Source organism: Saccopteryx bilineata, chromosome 4 (assembly GCF_036850765.1).
Source record: "Saccopteryx bilineata isolate mSacBil1 chromosome 4, mSacBil1_pri_phased_curated, whole genome shotgun sequence".
Lineage (NCBI taxonomy): Eukaryota > Metazoa > Chordata > Mammalia > Chiroptera > Emballonuridae > Saccopteryx > Saccopteryx bilineata.
The window spans coordinates 68,705,600-68,725,195 of NC_089493.1; the positions used below are offsets into that span (position 1 = coordinate 68,705,600).

Here is a 19,596-nt window from a genome sequence, read left to right on the forward strand (position 1 = left end):
TCTCTGTCTCTCTCTTCCCCTCCCGCAGCCAAGGCTCCATTGGAGCAAAGATGGCCCGGGCGCTGGGGATGGCTCCTTGGCCTCTGCCCCAGGCGCTAGAATGGCTCTGGTCGCGGCAGAGCGACGCCCCGGAGGGGCAGAGCATCGCCTCCTGGTGGGCAGAGCGTCGCCCCTGGTGGGCGTGCCGGGTGGATCCCGGTTGGGCGCATGCGGGAGTCTGTCTGTCTCTCCCCGTTTCCAGCTTCAGAAAAATACAAAAAAAAAAAAAAAGATACAATGACCAATCTGAAAAGGAAATGCTGGGCCCTGGCCGGTTAGCTCAGTGGATAGAACATTGGTTTGGGTTATGGACATGCAGGGTTCAATCACCATCAGGGCACACATGAGAAGTGACCTTCTGCTTCTCCTCTCCTCCCCCTTCTATCTCTTTTTTGCTCTTGTAGCCAGTGGCTTGACAACCAGTGTCGGCCCCAGGTGCTGAGGTTAGCTTGGTTGGTCTGTGCGTGAGCCTCAGGCACTGAGCATCGGCCCTGATGGCTTGCTGGGTGGATCCCAGTTGGGGTGCATGTGGGAATCTGTCTATCTCACCCTCGTCTCACTTAAAAAAAAAAAAAAAAGAAAAGGAAATGCTAACATCTGCATGACTAATTTAAGCAGCCCATTTCAAATATTAGCTTCAGTGCCTAGGAAGACCACCTTTCAGGGGTCTATAAAAGACAATTAGAACTCAGAAGATAGGAATACTAAGTAAGAGCCAGTCTGTGTCTTGAACATAGTGGAAAATAACTGCCCACTGACAGTATAATCCTGTTGATTTAGAAAGGTTGTAACTACCACCTTCCTGGTTTACTAAAGAATCAGGTCTGCTTTTCCTCCAAAGAAATCATGTACTCAGCAAGGTGAGGAAAGTCTCTTAAAAGAGTGACTACAGTGACTTCTAGTTATCTGGAAAGTTAAGGTTATTGTAAATAAATAACATGAAAAGTTTATAAGAAATCCTTAGTTGAAAGCAATCTGGTTCAATTCACCTTTAGTAAACAGGGTGGAGCATAGTGATTCTTGAGAAGGAAACCCAAGGGCATTCCTTTCTCAGGGAGGGGAAGGGAAAACAACAAAAAGCACAGAAGGCTCTACCTCCCAGGAAGGGAGGAGCCCAATCTGGGTGAGTCAGAAACTAAACAGAATTCACCAGTAACACATGAGTGTTGTGTACAAGGTACAGCACATTCCGTGAACTAAGTAAGGGACACCCAGGAACAAAGTCAGTCCATTTAAGGGTGAAAGTGTGATATTAGAAACAGGCAGGAAGACTGCTGACAAAGCAAAGCAAAGCAAAGCAAAATGAGAGTCAGTAAGAAATAGTAAAGCTCTAGCTGGGCAGCTCAGTTGGTTAGAGCGTCATCCTGACACGCCAAGGTTGCGGGTTCAATCTCCAGTCTGACATACAAGAATCAACCAATGAATGCAAAATTGATGTTTCTCTCTCTCTCATCTCTCTCTCAAATCAATAATAATAAAAAAAAAGAGAAATAGTAAAGACTGGGGCAAATTATTTCTCCAAGTATCAAAATCATGGCAAGGCTCTCATGCCTTATCCATTTTGAAGAGACTACTCAAGATATGAAAAACTATATGTATAATGGAAAATAATAATCAGCTATCCAATCAGCACTCTGCATTTTCACCATTTTGGGGAATGAGAAGAGCTGGATGCATACTCCCCTTCACCCTTGTCTTGCAAAATGCCTCAGTTACATATTTTGCAATATTTCAAAGAGAAAGAGGTAAAAAGCCTCCCAATATTTTAATATTATGTCTTCAATTTTACTTGATGTAAGTTGAAATTATGTTAGTTTTAATTTTCTCAACCCTTTGGTTTCTTTGAACAAGCAGACTAATAGGAAAGACATTTCCTTTAATCCTTGCCAAGATTCTCAACTAGAAATGGTGGGGGGGAGTGGGGTCTACAGACAGAGGGGAGGTCAGGGATAATATAAATAGATTATTATCCTGATATAGACCTGTGGAATGCCTAGTCTTCCTCTATTAGGGAGGCTGAAACGTTAGAATAAAATTTTCAGCTTCCTGCCTGACCTGTGGTGGTGCAGTGGATAAAGCGTCGACCTGGAAATGTTGAGGTCGCTGGTTCGAAACCCTGGGCTTGCCTGGTCAAGGCACATATGGGAGTTGATGCTTCCAGCTCCTCCCCCCCTTCTCTCTCTCTGTCTCTCTCTCCTCTCTAAAATGAATAAATAAAATAAAATTAAAATAAATAAATAAATAAAAATTCTAAAAAAATTTTTTCGGCTTCCTTATAGCTAAGGGGTAGGCCTTATGACGGAATTGTGGCCCAAGTACTGAAGAGGGCCTCCTTTGCAAACAAAAAGCTAAGGCCTCACTAGGAGAAAGCACTATGCTCTAACCATTCTTCCTGCCCAGACCATAAGGATTCAGATGTCAAGACAGTGCCTGAAAGGGCTCATCTTCATCTCTACGGCTGCTCCCACCATTCCCTAGTGTTCGTGCCTGATGTCCTAAGAGTGCAAGTAGAACCTGGCTTCTTAGGACAACCTGTACTGAAAACTGAAAAACTCAACCTATATCAAGTGTTACTTTTAATCAGGTTCTGCTGAGACTACCTAAAGTAAAAATTTGCAATGGGAAGGACTTGGGACTAGAAAATTTTCTGAAAATAATGATTACAAAGTATTGACAATTATAACTATGAATTACTAAGAAAAGCTACAAAATATCCTTTAAAAGGGTGTTTGCAAATACAGCCTGAACTGTTTTGTGGCATGTCACTGTACAGATAGGGTTAACAAGAAGAGCGGCACTTTGACATCACTTCCATTCTCTAATACACTATTGGTTTACAATTTTTACCTGAGGACATTTTCAATATTTGTCACTGTAGACAAATAAAGAGTGTTACATAAAATCACTGTATAATAAAACCTCACTAAAAATAATTAAGAAGAAACTTATCGACTAAATTGATGTAAAATATAAATAAAATGCCCAAATTACCTAACGATTTTTTAAATCAACATTATCATATCTTTTTAAGACTATCAATCAATGAGGTACCTCTAAAAAGAAAAAAAAATCAAGTGCTACTAAATGACGACTTCAAAGTTTTGTGTTTACCTTTTTTTTCTCCAGTGTAGGGCACATAGTCTTCCCGGTCCTTATGTTCCAAAGCTTCCTTCTCCAGATAGGACAGGAGGTGCTCTCTATCGAATGGCCCTGTGGCTGACTTTGAGGTCTGGTTCTTCTGCCGGAACCCTGCAGGCAGCAGTGCATTCTGCCAAAGAGAATGAATCAACTGTTATAACCACCAAAAATGCCAATGCTAGCCTTGGCTGGTCGGCCTGGCGTGTGGATATCCTGGGTTCAATTCCTGACCAGAGCACACAGGAGAAGCTCCCATCTGTTTCTTCACCCCTTCCCCTCTCCCTCCTATCTCTTTCTTTGCCTCCTGCAGCCAAGGCTCTACTGGAGCAAGGTTGGCCCGGGCGCTGAGGATGGCTCCATGGCCTCCACTTCAGGTGCCGGAATGGCTCTGGTTGCAATGAAGCAATGCTCCAGATGGGCAGAGCATCATCCCCTGGTGGGCATGCTGGCTGGATCCTGGTTGGGCGCATGTGGGAGTCTGTCTCTCTGCCTCCCTGCTTCTCACTTCAGGATAAAGAAAAAAAAAAAAAAGCCAATGCTATATGCCTGCATAGATTATAGACCAAAATGTGATGTAGGCATAAAACACCTGATTACAGGATTTTAGGGCTGTAACATAAAAGTGTTTCCCCAATTTTTAAAAATTAGGTAGTATTAGCCTGACTTGTGGTGGCGCAGTGGATAAAGCGTCGACCTGGAAATGCTGAGGTCGCCGGTTCGAAACCCTGGGCTTGCCTGGTCAAGGCACATATGGGAGTTGATGCTTCCTGCTCCTCCCCCCTTCTCTCTCTGTCTCTCTCTCCTCTGCCTCTCTCTCTCCTTCTCTCTCTCCTCTCTAAAAATGAATAAATAAAAAGAAATTAAAAAAAAAATTAGGTAGTATTCACTTACATTATTAAAATAGGCACAAACACATCTTCTTCAAAAAGTATTTTTTCTTTCTTTTTTATTTTAAGAAAGAGGATAAAGAAAGAGAAAGGTGAATAGAGAAGCAGGAAGCATCCACTCATAGTGGCTGCTTCTTGTATGTGCCTTGACTAGGTAAATGCCTAGGGTTTCAAACCAGTGACCCCAGCATTCCAGGTCACTTATCCACCACAGACCAGGCCAGAAAGTATTCTTCTACTAGCAGAAAACATCCTTTACTTTTAAAATGTTCTGGTCAGTAATAAAAAAGTTTTTAAGCTTATTAACAGCTCAGCATATATGTATATACAGAAAATTATACTATAAAAGAATGTTAAATGACTATATATATATCCTAGTCTTTCACATTGACTTTATTTTTTTGTGACAGAGACAGAGACACAGAGAGAGGGATAGATAGGGACAGACAGGAAGGGAGAGATGAGAAGAATCAATTCTTCGTTGAAACTCCTTAGTTGTTCATTGATTGTGTTCTCATATGTGTCTTGATGGGAGGGGGAGGGGCTATAGCAGAGCGAGTGACCCCTTGCTCTAGCCAGTGACCTTTGGGCTCAAGCCAGTGACCATAGAGTCATGTCTATGATCCCAAGGTCAAGCTGGTGAGCCCGCGCTCAAGCTGGTGAGCCCACACTCAAGTCAAATGAGTCCACGCTCAAGCAGGTGGCCTCAGGGTTTTGAACTTGGGTCCTCTGCATCTCAGTCTGATGCTCTATGCATTGCGCCACCGCCTGGGTAGGCTTTCATTTCACTATAAAGACTTTCTCATGTACACCACAACACAGTAGGATACAGGAGAGTTAATATTTATTTGTGTTTAAACGTGCAAGGTTCAACTTCTATGACTATGTATGTGCATACTGTGTTTCCCCGAAAATAAGACAGTGTCTTATATTACATTTTGCTCCTAAAGACACGCTAGGTCTTATTTTCAGGGGATGTCTTATTTTTTCATGAACAAGAACTCACATTTATTGTTGAACAAAAAAAAATCAACATTTATTAATATACTGTAGTCATGTCATCACAAACATCAGCATAACCAGCCAAACTCTGAATTCCACCAACAATTTCTTGTGACTCTATTTCCATGTACAACAATCTACCCTGTTTCCCTGAAAATAAGAGTGTCTTATATTAATTTTTGTTCCTAAAGACGCACTAGGTTTTATTTTCTGGGGAGGCCTTATATTTCTAAGCTTGAAAAAAATTGCACTAGGCCTTATTTTCGGGGAAACAGGGTATATATATAGATATATCTTACCACTACTGTACTTGCAGCAACCCGTCTGTTACTCATGCATCAAGGCCCCCTGAGATACTCATAGCAGAAGTTATGTCCCTTGGATTCCACATGGCTACCATCGGAGCGCATGGGGTGACTGAGAATGGGGGAGAAGTGGGAGACGACGGATTAAAGCTGTCTCCTGCACTCACTACTCTGACTTTTCACTAAGCCCAGGAAAGCAAGTGGTGACTACACAAAGTAAGTGCCATCCTTTTGTTTGTCAAAAGCAAAGAGGTGATCTTGCTTTATCTCACTATTCCTGGGTATTCCTTTGCTTTGAAAACAGGAGGCAGCCATTTGAAAATGGGAGACCAATCTTCTTTTGCATCACATTCCAATACTGGCAATGATGCTGTATCTTATGGTTGTTAGGAAGAGCAATCTTATATGGATAATAACAAATATTACTTTAATAACTAGAAAATACAGCACTTCAGCCTGACCAGGTGGTGGTAGCACAGTGGATAAGAGTGTCGGACTAGGATGCAGAGGACCCAGGTTCGAAAACCCCTAGGTCACTGGCTTGAGCATAGGCTTATCCAGCTTGAGAATAGGCTCACTAGATTGAGCATAGGGTCGCTGGCTTGAGCATGGGATCACAGACATGATCCCATTGTCGCAGCTCGAGCAAGGGGTCACTCGCTCTGCTGTAGCCCCCTGGTCAAGGCACATATGAGAAAGCAGTCAATAAACAATAAGGTAGCGTAATAAAGAATTGGTGCTTCCCATCTCTCTCCCTTCCTGTCTGTCCCTATCTGTTTCTCTTTCTCACTCTGTCAAAAGAAAACACAGCACTTCAACTTTTGCCATCTGCTGAGATCATAATTATTTTAATATTCACCTTTGTGTTCTCATGTAATTCTATGCATTACACAGAAAGCTCACCTATAAAGATGAAAACACAGAGGAGGTCTATTCCTAACCCGCATCAGAAATTTTTTGTAACACTAAATTGTCGATGGGCACACAGAAAAGAAACACAAGATTTCTACCTTTTGACTCTGAAATCAAGACAGAAGCTATAAAGAAAGAATCAATTTCCACCTGGCCAGGCGGTGGCGCAGTAGACAGAGTGTTGACCTGGGACGCTGAGGACCCAGGTTCAAAACCCTGAGGTCACTGGCTTGAGGGTGGGATCATAGACATGACCCCTGGTCACTGGCTTAAGCACAATGGTCGATGGCTTGAGCCCAAGGTCGCTGGCTTGAGGAAGGGGTCACTAGCTCTGCTGTAGCTCCCCCTTCCTCCCCTTCAAGGCACATATGAGAAAGCAATCAATGAACAACTACAGTGCTGCAACTATGAGCAGATGTTTCTCAACTCTCTATCTTCCTGTCTGTCCCCGCCCCCTCTCTCGTGCACACTTAAAACTAAAAAAGAATCAATTCCCAATCAACCATCATGTGCTATTTATTTTTACTTTCTAAAAATCCCACTATTCTGTTTACCAATTTTCTCTATCTCTAACACTATTACTTTGGTCCAAACTATGATCCAAGCTGGGATGAAATACCACATTAGCCTCCCAGCTGGTTTCCAAAAATCAGTTCCTAATATTCTTCTTCAGCCTTCCCTCCCACCCCACAAGGTTATTCGAGCTTCACCTCACGCCTTCTCCAATCCTGTCACATGAGACCTCATTCCTCCCTGTACTTGCTATATACTTTCTTTTATCACAGGCCTTCCCTAGACCACCTGACCATCCTTTTTTGCTACTCATTTTTCAGACTTCATCTCCATTCCCCCAGAGAAGCTTTTCCTGACTTCCCATTATATGCTTTTACATTAATATGGCATGACTATTTGATTAATATCTAACTCCCCCACTCCTATCAGCCTGCATCATGAGGGCTAATACCACATTTGTTTTGCTCATTCTTGTATCCCTAAGCCTAGAGTAGTACCTAATATCTATAGGTTGTACCTCCCACCCAAATACATTATTTATTGAATAAAGATTTGAGAATATTTTTAAATTAAAATGCTCATCAAGACAAATTAATAAAAGTCACTTCCCTTAGCCATAGAAAAGGCATTCATGTACACTTCTACTTCACGGAGGTAGTGAGAGTGGCCTTTTCCACCCACTTGCTCAAGCCCATGTGAAACATAAGAGTTTTAAATATGTCAGCTCAAATATATATATATATATATATGTCAGCTTCTTAAAATCCTGGCTCCTTAAATATAATCTTAGACCACAAAATAAATGACAGCTAACTGGTTTTCGAGGCTATAAACCCATGAAAAGTTTTATTAGAAGTACACTTTAAATTAATGGACTATAATTACCTAAAAAGACTTTTTAAAAGGCATTTAAAATGACTGCCACTTAACATTACATAGCCTTCCAAACTATAGCAAAGCTCCTTCTTCTGCTTTTATCTACCCTCTGAGACTTTGTAAGTTATAGCAGTGTTTCTTTGGCTGAAGCATCTACCATCTTTGCCCTTTTTTCTTCCCCTTCTTTTCCAAGTGAGAGGAGGGGAGACAGAGAGACAGACTCCTGCATGCACCCCAACCGGGATCCACCCAGCAACTTCTGTCTGGGGTCGATGCTCTGTCCATCTGGGGCCATGCTCACATCCGAACTATTTTTAGCACCTGAGGCAGAAGTCCACCAAGCCATTAGCACCCAAGGCTGATGCACTCAAACAAATTGAGCCATGGCTACAGAAGGGGAAGAGAGAGAAAAGGTTGAGGGTGAGGGGTAGAGAAGCAGATGGTCACTTCTCCTGTGTGTCCTGAGGAGGAATTGAACCTGGAACACCCACATGCTGAGCCAATGCTCTACCACTGAGCCAACCTGCCTGGGTCCCAATCCTAAATTTACTCAAACTCATCTACCTTGACTACCCCACTCATTTCTTCCCTTAGAAACAACAATAAAAGTTCTGGGCCATGCTTGTTCCTAGCTCCTTCACCTTCCTGACCCACTCGGTGCTTCCCCATGTGGCCCTGCATGGCTTGGTGTGCCATCTGCTGTTGGGAACTATAGGTAATAAACTCTTCTTTCAAGGCAGTTGTCTCCCTGGCTGTCATCATACCATAAACTAATTAAAACAAAATTCCAGGTACCTTTAAAAATAGAGGGGGTATGCTATTGGCCTTCAGTGAGTACAAGCCAGGGATGCTGCTAAACACCCTACAATGTACTGGACAGCCCCAACAATAAGAATTATCAAGTCCCAAAGAGCAATAGTGCTAAGGCTAAGAAACCCTGGACTAGATGAACTCTTTGGTTCCTAACATTTGATTCAAATAGGTCTAACAGGTTGAACTGCATGTAGAAGACATTGCTGAGACATGTCAAAACAGCACTGTTGCCCTGGCCGGTTGGCTCAGCGGTAGAGCGTCGGCCTAGCGTGCGGAGGACCCGGGTTCGATTCCCGGCCAGGGCACATAGGAGAAGCGCCCATTTGCTTCTCCACCCCTCCGCCGCGCTTTCCTCTCTGTCTCTCTCTTCCCCTCCCGCAGCCGAGGCTCCATTGGAGCAAAGATGGCCCGGGCGCTGGGGATGGCTCTGTGGCCTCTGCCTCAGGCGTTAGAGTGGCTCTGGTCGCAATATGGCGACGCCCAGGATGGGCAGAGCATCGCCCCCTGGTGGGCAGAGCGTCGTCCCTGGTGGGCGTGCCGGGTGGATCCCGGTCGGGCGCATGCGGGAGTCTGTCTGACTGTCTCTCCCTGTTTCCAGCTTCAGAAAAATGAAAACAAAAAAAACAAAAAAAACAAACAGCACTGTTATCCCAAATTTCCCCCCAAACTTAGGTGTATTAGAAACTTTCTTTATAATAACAATTATGGTGAAGGGATTTGATCTGTGGTATTAATATAAATACTTTATCCAAGTGCTAAAGTAATGGTGAAAATAAGAGTGTATTTTTTTTCTTCTTTTCTACGTGGGGAGATAGATTCCTGCATGCGCCCTGACAGGGATCCACCTAGCAACCCCCGTCTGGGGCTAATGTTCTGCTCATCTGGGGCCCATGCAAGCAGCAGCTGAGCTATTTTCAGTGCCTGAGGCAGAAGGCTCCACTGAGCCATCCTCGGCGCCTGGGGACAAAGCTCTCAAACCAATTGAGCCACTGGCTACAAGAGGGGAAGAGAGAGAGAGAGGGAGAGAGAGATAGAGAAGGAGGAGGGGAAGAAAAACAGCTGGTTGTCTCTCTTGTGTGCCCTGACAGAAAATCAAACCCAGGACATCCACATGTGTGGGCCAATGTTCTACCACTGAGTCAACCGGCCAGGGCCAGGAGTGTATTTCAATATATATTCCAAAAAGATTCCAGCAAGAAATGAATACATGGAGGTAACAAGAACAATTTTATTTTTATTATTATTATTATTTTTTGTGTTTTTCCGAAGCTGGAAACGGGGAGGCAATTAGACTCCTGCATGCGCCCGACCGGGATCCACCCGGCATGCCCACCAGGGGGCGATGCTCTGCCCATCTTGGGGCGTCGCTCTGCCGCAATCGGAGCCATTCTAGCGCCTGAGGCGGAGGCCACAGAGCCATCCTCAGCGCCCGGGCAAACTTTGCTACAGTGGATCCTTGGCTGCGGGAGGGAAGAGAGAGACAGATAGGAAGGAGAGGAGGAGGAGTGGAGAAGCAATTGGGCGCTTCTCCTGTGTGCCCTGGCCGGGAATCGAACCCAGGACTCCTGCACGCCAGGCCGACGCTCTACCACTGAGCCAACCGGCCAGGGCCCAAGAACAATTTTATATAACAAATTCTACCTCAATCCTAAAAAACACTAAAAATCAATTCTTGGCATAAAAAAACTTGGTAAAGAAAAGAAGATCAGCAACTATTACCTTCAGATTAAGTAGCCATAACCTTAGAGTTCTCCCCTTTCTGCCTCCTAATTCCGCAGTACATACCAAGTAATACCAATTCAACGGATAAGGATCTCCTATCTTAGCCTCTGTAATTTCTCAGACAAACAACATCCATTTTGCAAGTTAAATATATTCAGGTCTGCTCACATGGACTGCAGCATTGCTGAGAGTCTACTTAGATCTATTCTACCAATGACTACAAACTCATTCACTTTGGTCAGCATCTTTCAGAAAAGTAACAATTAGATTCAAAGTCACAAAGTCTCCTTCTGGAGACACTCTGCACAGTAGCCATCCTGATATAGATAAACTCTGAAGAGGCACAGAGGTTGGCATACATCAAAGAGCTAGTCACCTGCTGCATTTTACCAAAAACACTCCTCCCTGCCCAGACAGAAACAATTTCTTACAGTAGAGAAAACTTCGGGTGTTTGAAAATAAGGATGTTGAAGAAAGTTTAGAACAGTCATGCTAGTAAAGATATGGAGGTAGAAGTGGGGAACTGGAGAGGAGGCAAAAGGTTTATTTGGATAAAGAGATGCCATTGAAAAGTCCCAAAAAAGCTAACTAACTTGCTCAAAGGTAGCTACTTAGTTTCAATGGGTTTGAAAAATTATTTCATTTTTCTTCATCAGCTGGTGGCACCTACCTCAGGGTCAAGATCATCCAGAACTGTTTCCAGCTGTTTCAGTTCTATTTCTGATAGATTCCCAAGGAGCTCATCTTCATCCAGGTCCTTGTACTTCTCTAAGTCCTTCCGGAATGGTAGTGCCATGGTTTGAAGTGTCACGTTTTGCTATTCAATATTGTCAGAATTGATTTCTACTTTTTCTTAAAACTACGGAGAGAAAAAACATTTAAAACATCATTTCCACCTACTTAGTTTTAAGTTATATAAAATGTCATTTCCACATGCCATATATTCTTTGACCATATATCAGACATATACCTTTTTCTATGGATCATTCAATGCCTTTACCTTTTGTCTTCTGTTAACAACAAAAATAAACCAGAGCCTGACCAGGCGGTGGTGCAGTGGATAGAGCATCGGACTGGGATGCCGAGGACGCAGGTTTGAGACCCCGAGGTCACCAGCTTGAGCGCGGGTTTATCTGGTTTGAGCAAAAGTTCACCAGCTTGGACCCAAGGTCACTGGCTCGAGCAAGGGGTTACTCAGTCTGCTGAAGGCCCGCGGTCAAAGCACATATGAGAAAGCAATCAATGAACAACTAAGATATCACAATGCGCAACGAAAAACTAATGATTGATGCTTCTCATCTCTCCGTTCCTGTCTGTCTGACCCTGTCTATCCCTCTCTCTGACTCTCTGTCTCTGTAAATAATAATAATAATAAATAAAAATAAAAAAATAAACCAGAAAAAAGGGGGAAGAGGAAATAAACTTCAAATCCATTAAAATGTCTGATTGATAGAATTTAGATTTTCAGATAACTGAGTTTTAGGGGGAAAGAAGTTATAATTTGTGCAAAAATACAATTTCTTCCATCAATAGCATTCAAATGATTGCTACCAGGGTACTTTGCTTAAGCACAGTATGTTTAAGGTACACTTGTTTTGCTATAAATTATTTATAAGAACATTATTTTCTGACTCAATATTCACTTAGGCAGATACTAATGTATTCCCCATGTGTGGAGTGGCCTCTTGCCACTGAGAAAAAATGATTTTTTGAAAAGTGTATTAAAAAAAAAATTAAAGGCACCTTTAAAGGAAAAAAAAATACAGCATTCTGAAACAGTTTTAGTAAAATACTCAAAGCCATGCTGAGATATGTGATCCACTAATTGTCAAGGTGGGTCAGGAGAATCAGATTATAGAAAAGGACCTTCACCATTTCTTTACTGGGAGGCTCTCTCTCAAAAAGCTGTAAGCTGACTCAATAAGCAGTTATCACAGGACTGTTCTATAGAACAGAATACTTAAAATAAGTCCCACAAAAAGTGTGAAGCAAAAATAAAGTATTTTTCTAAGTTCTTGTCATATATATGGATCATCTGTCTCATAAAATGCTCCTATGGAAAAAAAAAATCCTTAGATTTAGTGATTTGGCAAAATCTTTCTTGGCTGCAAAACGCCCAGTACTTCAATGTTTGGATGCATTTCCTTTGCTATCATCCTCTCGCATGTTTTCCCAACCTAATATTTTAACTAATGTCTTTTCCTCTTCAAACCAGTAACATTTTATGAATCCTTTTACATATTTTCATCTCCTAAGAAGAAAGAAAGGTTTGCAGCAGGGGTCTGTCAGCTGATAACTCGACTAGCCACACCTGGGTCTAGTAAAAAGCAAATGAGTTCTCCCCTTTCTGCCTTCCCAATCCCCCAGTACATACCAAGTAATAACTATTCAAGGGTCAAGGATCTTCTATCTTAGCCTGTGTAAATTTCTAAGACAAACAACATCCATTTTGCAAATTAAATCTATCCAGGTCTGCTCACGTGGACTGCAGCATGTGGTCACGCTGGTGTAAACAAACCTACACCTACTGCACTGCCAGTCGTTTAACAGTACATCACATACAACGGCATATTGTACCACACTTAACAATGACAACGAACAACTGTTCCCGGTTTGTGTTTACTATATACTATATTACTTTAGAGCAGGGGTAGTCAACATTTTTATACCTACCACCCACTTTTGTATCCCTGTCAGTAGTAAAATTTTCTAACTGCCCACCGGTTCCACAGTAATGGTGATTTATAAAGTAGAGAAGGAACTTTACTTTATAAAATTTATAAAGCAGTTACAGCAAGTTAAAGCATATAATAATTACTTACCTAGTACTTTATGTCAAATTTTCGCTAAGTTTGGCAGAATAAATCTTTATAAAACAACTTACTATAGTTAAATCTATCTCTTTATTTATACTTTGGTTGCTCCGCTACTGCCCACCATGAAAGCTGGGACGCCCACTAGTGGGCGGTAGGGACCAGGTTGACTACCACTGCTTTTCTGTCTCTGTCTCTCTTTCACTTAAAAAGAAAAAAAGACACAGATTCTTTGCCCCACCCTCAGTTACCTGACTGACTGGTCTGCCTAGGGCTGAGGATCTTTCTAACATACTCCCAAGTGGCCTTGGTCAGAAACTACATTCTGAGATCCACGGCTCTAGAAAGCTCACATCATGTAACTCTGGTAACTAGGTCTTACACTCTTTGGCAGCCCATCTCGTCCTACTCACAGGCTAAAAACCTCTGTTAAAATAGACCCCAGAGTCTAGAGGGGCTATTGCCACAGTATGCTTTCCTTTCCACTCCACCATTGCTTCATCTGGCTGCAGTTTGTGAGGGTTCTCCTCTGGAACACTGGGAAATTCTTGGAATATTCTGTGCCAAAACCTTTCATTCTATTAACCAACCTCCTTTGCACGTATTACTTAATTCTAGAGTCCTTATTTTTTCACACCAGACTTCCAGGACCCTGCTAATTTTCAGCAATCTCATTTCACTGGGACATTTAAAATTTAAACTTTCTATTTGAATAATTTGTTTTTAGAGAAACAGAAAAGGAAGTGTGTGTGTGTGTGGCGGGGGAGAAAGATGAGAAGCATCAACTTATAGTTGCTTCACTTTCATTGTTTACTGATTGCTTCTCATATGTGCCTTTGTGGGGGACAGGCTCAAATCAAGCCACTGACCCCTTGCTCAAGCCAGTGATCTTGGGCTTAAGTTGGTGACCTTGGGATCATCTCCATGATCCAACAACTCAAGCCTGCAGCCTCGGGCTCAAACTGATAAGCCCATGCTCAAGCTGATGAACCTGCACTTTAACTGGAGACCTCGAGGTTTCGAACCTGGGACCTCAGTGTCCTGTGTAGTCACTCTATCCACTGTGCCACCACCAATCAGGCATCTATTTAAATATTTATTTTAATTTCTTTTCTAGATGTATTTTTCTGAAGTGAGAAGCAGGGAGGCAGACAGACTTCTACATGTGCCTGACCAGGATCCACCCTGCAAGTCCACTAGGGGGCGATGCTCTGCCCATCTGGGGCATTGCTCTGTTGCAACCGGAGCCATTCTAGTGCCGCAGGCACAGGCCATGGAGCTATTTTCAGCACTTGGACCAACTTTGCTCCAATGGAGCCTTGGCTGCTGGAGGGGAAGAGTGAGATAGAGAGAAAGGTGAGGGGGAAGGGTGTAGAAGCAGATGAGCGCTACTCTTGTGTGCCCTGGCCGGGAATCAAACCCGGGTCTTCCACATGCCAGGCTGACACTTTACCACTGAGCCAATCGGCCAGGGCCTGAATAATTTTATTTTTTTTTGTATTTTTTTCCCGAAGCTGGAAACAGGGATAGACAGTCAGACAGACTCCCGCATGCGCCCAACCGGGATCCACCCGGCACACCCACCAGGGGACTACGCTCTGCCCACCAGGGGGCGATGCTCTGCCCCTCTGGGGCGTCGCTCTTGTTGCAACCAGAGCCACTCTAGCGCCTGGGGCAGAGGTCAAGGAGCCATCCCCAGCGCCCAGGCCATCTTTGCTCCAATGGAGCCTCGGTGCGGGAGAAGAAGAGAGAGACAGAGAGGAAGGAGAGGGGGAGGAGTGGAGAAGCAGATGGGCGCTTCTCCTGTGTGCCCTGGCTGGGAATCGAACCCAGGACCTTTGCACGCCAGGCCGACACTCTACCACTGAGCCAACCCACCAGGGCCGGGCCTGAATAATTTTTTAAAATTAAAGCCACATCCTAAATCTTTTGGATCTCAACTTATTTTCTTCCACTTTGCAATTGAGAGTAATGTTTTGACACTGACTATATAAAAACAAGCTGGAATTACATGATTCTTTCAATATATGAGATGTTACCTCCATTTCATCACTACTTGAATAGGGCAGGCTCAAGGTCTGCAAACTCTTCTCTGCTCTCTCTTTAATGAACACATATAATCATGCTGTTCTCTGATTCAAAACCTTAAGTAGACTCATATTATCTACAACAGGGTTAAACAACTTATAGTGTCAGTGTACCAAATTTTGCCTGCTTGTGTTTGTAAATAATGTTTTATTGGAACAGTCTCATTCATTTATGTATTGTTCATGGCTGCTCTTTTTGCTACAAGAGCAAACTTAAATAAATGCAACAGAGACCAGATGGTTTGCAAAATGTAAAATATTCACTTATCTGGCTCTTTACAGAAAGAGTTTGCAAACCCCTGACCTAAAAGGTAATGTCCAAATTCCTCAGCATAAAAATACGAAGTTCAGAACCTGGTCCTAGCTAGCTCTCCAATATTACCTCCAGCTGCTCCCCATCACATAACCTACACTCCAGCTACGCCAAAAAATTTTAGGTCTCTATGCTTTTGCTTATTTTTGTTCCCACTCTCTAGAATGAAGGCATTCTTTCTCATTTACCTGTGTCCTCAATCAAACCTTTACACATTTTTCAAGGTCCCGCTGAAATATTGACACAGATGTGGAGCAATTGAAACTCCCATATTGCTGGTGGAGTGCAAACTGATTCAACCACTTTGGGAAACTATTTTGCAATATGTACTAAAACTAAACAGCTCGTACCATAATGATACAGCAATTTCACTCTTAGCTATATCTCCAAGAGAAATGCTTGTTTAAGTTAATAAGATGTAAAAAAATGTACACTGCAGCTTTATTCATAATATCCCCAAATTGAATATGACCCAAAGGCCCATTACCAGGAGAATACACAAATGAATTGTGTAACAGTCATAAAGCAGAATAAAGAGCAACTACTGATATGTGCAAAAACATGAATGAAACTCATATGTATTATGTTGAAAGAAACAGAAAAAGCAAGACAAAAGAATGCTTACTACATGCTTTCATGTATATACAATTCAAGGACAGGCAGAACTAACTCAAGGGAATGAAAACAGGAGTTAGAAGGTATCGACTGATAGGATAGGGACATCAGAGAACATTCTGGAGTGATGAAAATGTGCTATATCTTACACTGGGTGTTAGTTACACAAGTACATATATATACAAAAAAAGTTATTAAACTGTCCACTTAAGATTTTCTCCCTTTACTCTGAAATATACCTCAAAAAAATTTTAGATACAATAAATCCTCACCTAATGCCATTGATAAATTCTGCATCTTTAAGCAAAACTACATATAATGAAACCAATTTTACTATTAGGATAATTGATATAAAGAGTTAAGTTCCGCCTGACCAGGCAGTGGCACAGTGGGTAGAGCATCAACCTAGAATACTGAGGACCCAGGTTCAAAACCCTAAGGTCAGCCTGACCAGGCGGTGGCGCAGTGGATAGAACGTCGGACTGGGATGCAGAGGACCTGGGTTCGAGACCCTGAGGTCGCCAGCTTGAGTGCAGGCTTATTTGGTTTGAGGAAAAGCCCACCAGCTTGAACCCAAGGTCGCTGGCTCCAGCAAGGGGTTACTCGGTCTGCTGAAGGCCCGCAGTCAAGGCACATATGAGAAAGCAATCAATGAACAACTAAGGTGTTGCAATGCACAATGAAAAACTAATAATTGATGCTTCTCATCTCTCTCCGTTCCTATCCCTTTCTGACTCACTCTCTGTCTCTGTAAAAAATAAATTAAAAAAATTTAAAAAAATGTTTAAAGCCCTAAGGTCGCCAGCTTGAGTACAGGCTCATCCGGCTTGAGTGTGGGATCATAGACACGACCCTATGGCCACTGGCTTGAAGCCCAAAGTCTCTGGCTTGAGTCCAAGGTTGCTGGCTTGAGCAAGGGGTCACTGGCTCAGCTGGAGCCTCCTGGTCTAGGCATGTAAGAGAAGCAATCAATGAACAACTAAAGTGATGCAATGAGGTGATGCTTCTTATCTCTCTCACTTCCTGTCTGTCCCTCTCCTTTCTCTCTCTCTCTCTCTAAAAAAAAAAAAAAAAAGAGTTAAGTTCCTACGCACCTTTTTCAAAGTTATAAGAGAAATGATGGTGAACAAAACATTATTCAAGGACCTGCTGAATATGCTTGCATTGTGCATCTATAATAATTACAGGAAGTCCCCAGTTACAAACAAGATAGGGTCTGTTGGTTCGACCATATTTAAGCAATTATACGCACAGAAAGGTAAAAAGAAATACTATGTTAAAACAAACATCTGTTTAAGTTGTATTTAATAGGTAAATGTACTTGTTCCAACTTACATAAGAACAAAACTACAGAACCCATCTTGTTCATAACCTGAAGACTACCTGTATATGTATTTAATGTTGAGATTTAAGGTTCCCACAAACATAGAAAAGAACGATTTTTCTGTAGCCATTGCTTTAACAAGAAGTCACTAAAAAAAAAAAAAAAAAAATCAACAATTTGTCTTTGCAAGCCAAACAATCACCTTCAGCCTTCTAAAGGTCAGCCAATTAGGAAGTCTCACCCCAGTAAACACTACTCCAAGTGCCAGCCAACCAATCAACAGACTCACCCAAATAATCATGCTTATACAGATGGTGTTACTATGGCCTTGAAAAGTTTGCCAGTCTGGGAATTCCACGCTTTTCAAAAACTCAGTATAAGAAATTGGTCACCTTTGTCAGAGAAACTGTGCCTAACTAACATAGCTCTCACTTACTATAGTAAGTATTAAATTCAGCTTTGTCTTCATGATTCAGATATTGACTATTGGCTGGTAGTCTCATTTATTTTTTCAGGCAAAGGAAACTTTTGGTAATTACCTAAGTTTAATTTAAAATAAAAGTATTTCAGTGCTGATATAGATAACAGTAGTTAGCATCAAAATATTCCCTCTACATAAATATCCATGTAATCTTTTGAACTGGATATGGTGGTTCATCATCCAATAACTGCATAAGTATCTACTTCAATTTGCTTTGGTTAAAGAATTCAAATCAATTTTCCTTTTTCCTTTTTTGTCTGAACCTGGAAGAACTAATCTGGAAGTAATTTTAAAATAAGTGATCTCTACCTAGAGATTTTACATTTAAAACATCTAAATGCTCTCTTCTTTGATATTAAGCTTGAGTTTCATCTCTACTGGTCTGAGAAACACTCTTTGATGGAGATGGCTGGAGTAAAGAAAGTCACCTATTTATTCCTGGCACCGTTAAAAGCAGAGGCTAATCATGACTGTCAGTGACAATATGTAGTTGACTCCTCGACTGTAAGGGAGTTTTAAATCTCAAGGTTATTTCCTTTTTATAAGTTTATGCTTCTATATAACATTAATTATAACCAAAAAATGTACTTTGTGTCTACCACATCCAAATGTACACAGTATTTGACTTCTAAAATGAAAACCATCCTATTTTATTGTATATTATATGTATTACTTTCATAGTAAATAAGGTATTTTTTCAAGACTTTATTCATTTGAGAGAGAGAGGGAGAGAGAGGAGAGAAGGGAGAGAAGGGAGAGAAGGGAGGGAGAAGCAGGAAGCATCAGCTCTCACATGTGCCTTGACTAGGCAAGCCCAGGGTAAATTGGCCACACCTCAGTGTTCTAGGTTGACGCTTTATCCACTGCGCCACCACAGGTCAGGCCGATTATTTTTTAAAATAAATAAATTGGATGCTAAATCGATTTTTCTGTTTGATTCACAGACTCTTCTATACAATGAAGCCTAAAAGTCAGTACATTAAATAATGATTTCTGTGAAGTTCTTTGGATGTTATAGTTGACCCAAATGTGGGCACATCTGAGTGAGGTAGTTGCTTTGCACACAGAAATTTGAGAAAATGGTGGTTGATTATTCTGTGTAAAAGTTCCATGGAAACTAAACAACCCAACTATGAGGTTAGCTAAGTAGCCCTGTCTTTCCTGCCGTTGCTACTGACACCATCTTGAATAAAAAACAAGATAAAAAAAAAAAATGAGATCTACAGATATAAAGAGCATAAAGTAAGAAAATAAAGTCTGAAGTCTCAGAGGAGCCAAGAAAAAATTGCTAGGTCCAAAACAAAGATGAGATTTTACTTGGAAGCTGGTTACTGAGGGCAACCTTTATGTAGAAGGCAGTCAGATCATCTCTGTGACTATTACAAGGAAATAGTTAACACATTACTCATACCACTTCAAAAACACTCTTTCAGCAAGACTCCTCTGAGAGACTTTGTGGCTCCCATGTGAGCACCCCACTTCCTTTTCTGGCTCAGAGCAGCTCCTAGTTGTAGCCCACTCCTCTTTTTATTCTCCCGGTGAGGTTGCAGCAGCAGACACACAACGCAATGTCAGGGAAGAGCCCATTGGTACATACCAAAGACAAATGCTGCAAGAGCCACACCCTCAACATACCCAGTTTCTCATACCAAATGTTTTTCAGTTGTCTTTTCTTTTTCTTTCTTTCTTCTTCTTTTTGCTTATTTGTTTAATAGGCTGGGTAGATTAGAAAATGTTGAAGCTTTTCTAAAAGTTA

At 41.9% G+C, this 19,596-nt stretch overlaps 1 protein-coding gene across 1 annotated transcript in view; it reads right to left on the minus strand.

Moving 5' to 3' along the window:
• The window catches only part of TMOD3 (tropomodulin 3), a 74,353-nt gene that overhangs the window by 37,470 nt on the left and 17,287 nt on the right, over positions 1-19,596 (minus strand). The window contains exons 2-3 of the mRNA XM_066276325.1: positions 10,878-11,066; positions 3,151-3,307 (exon numbers count right to left, since the gene is read on the minus strand). Coding sequence (XP_066132422.1) covers positions 3,151-3,307; positions 10,878-11,003 — 283 coding nt within the window. The 5' untranslated portion in view covers positions 11,004-11,066. The remainder of the gene's footprint in view (positions 1-3,150; positions 3,308-10,877; positions 11,067-19,596) is intronic.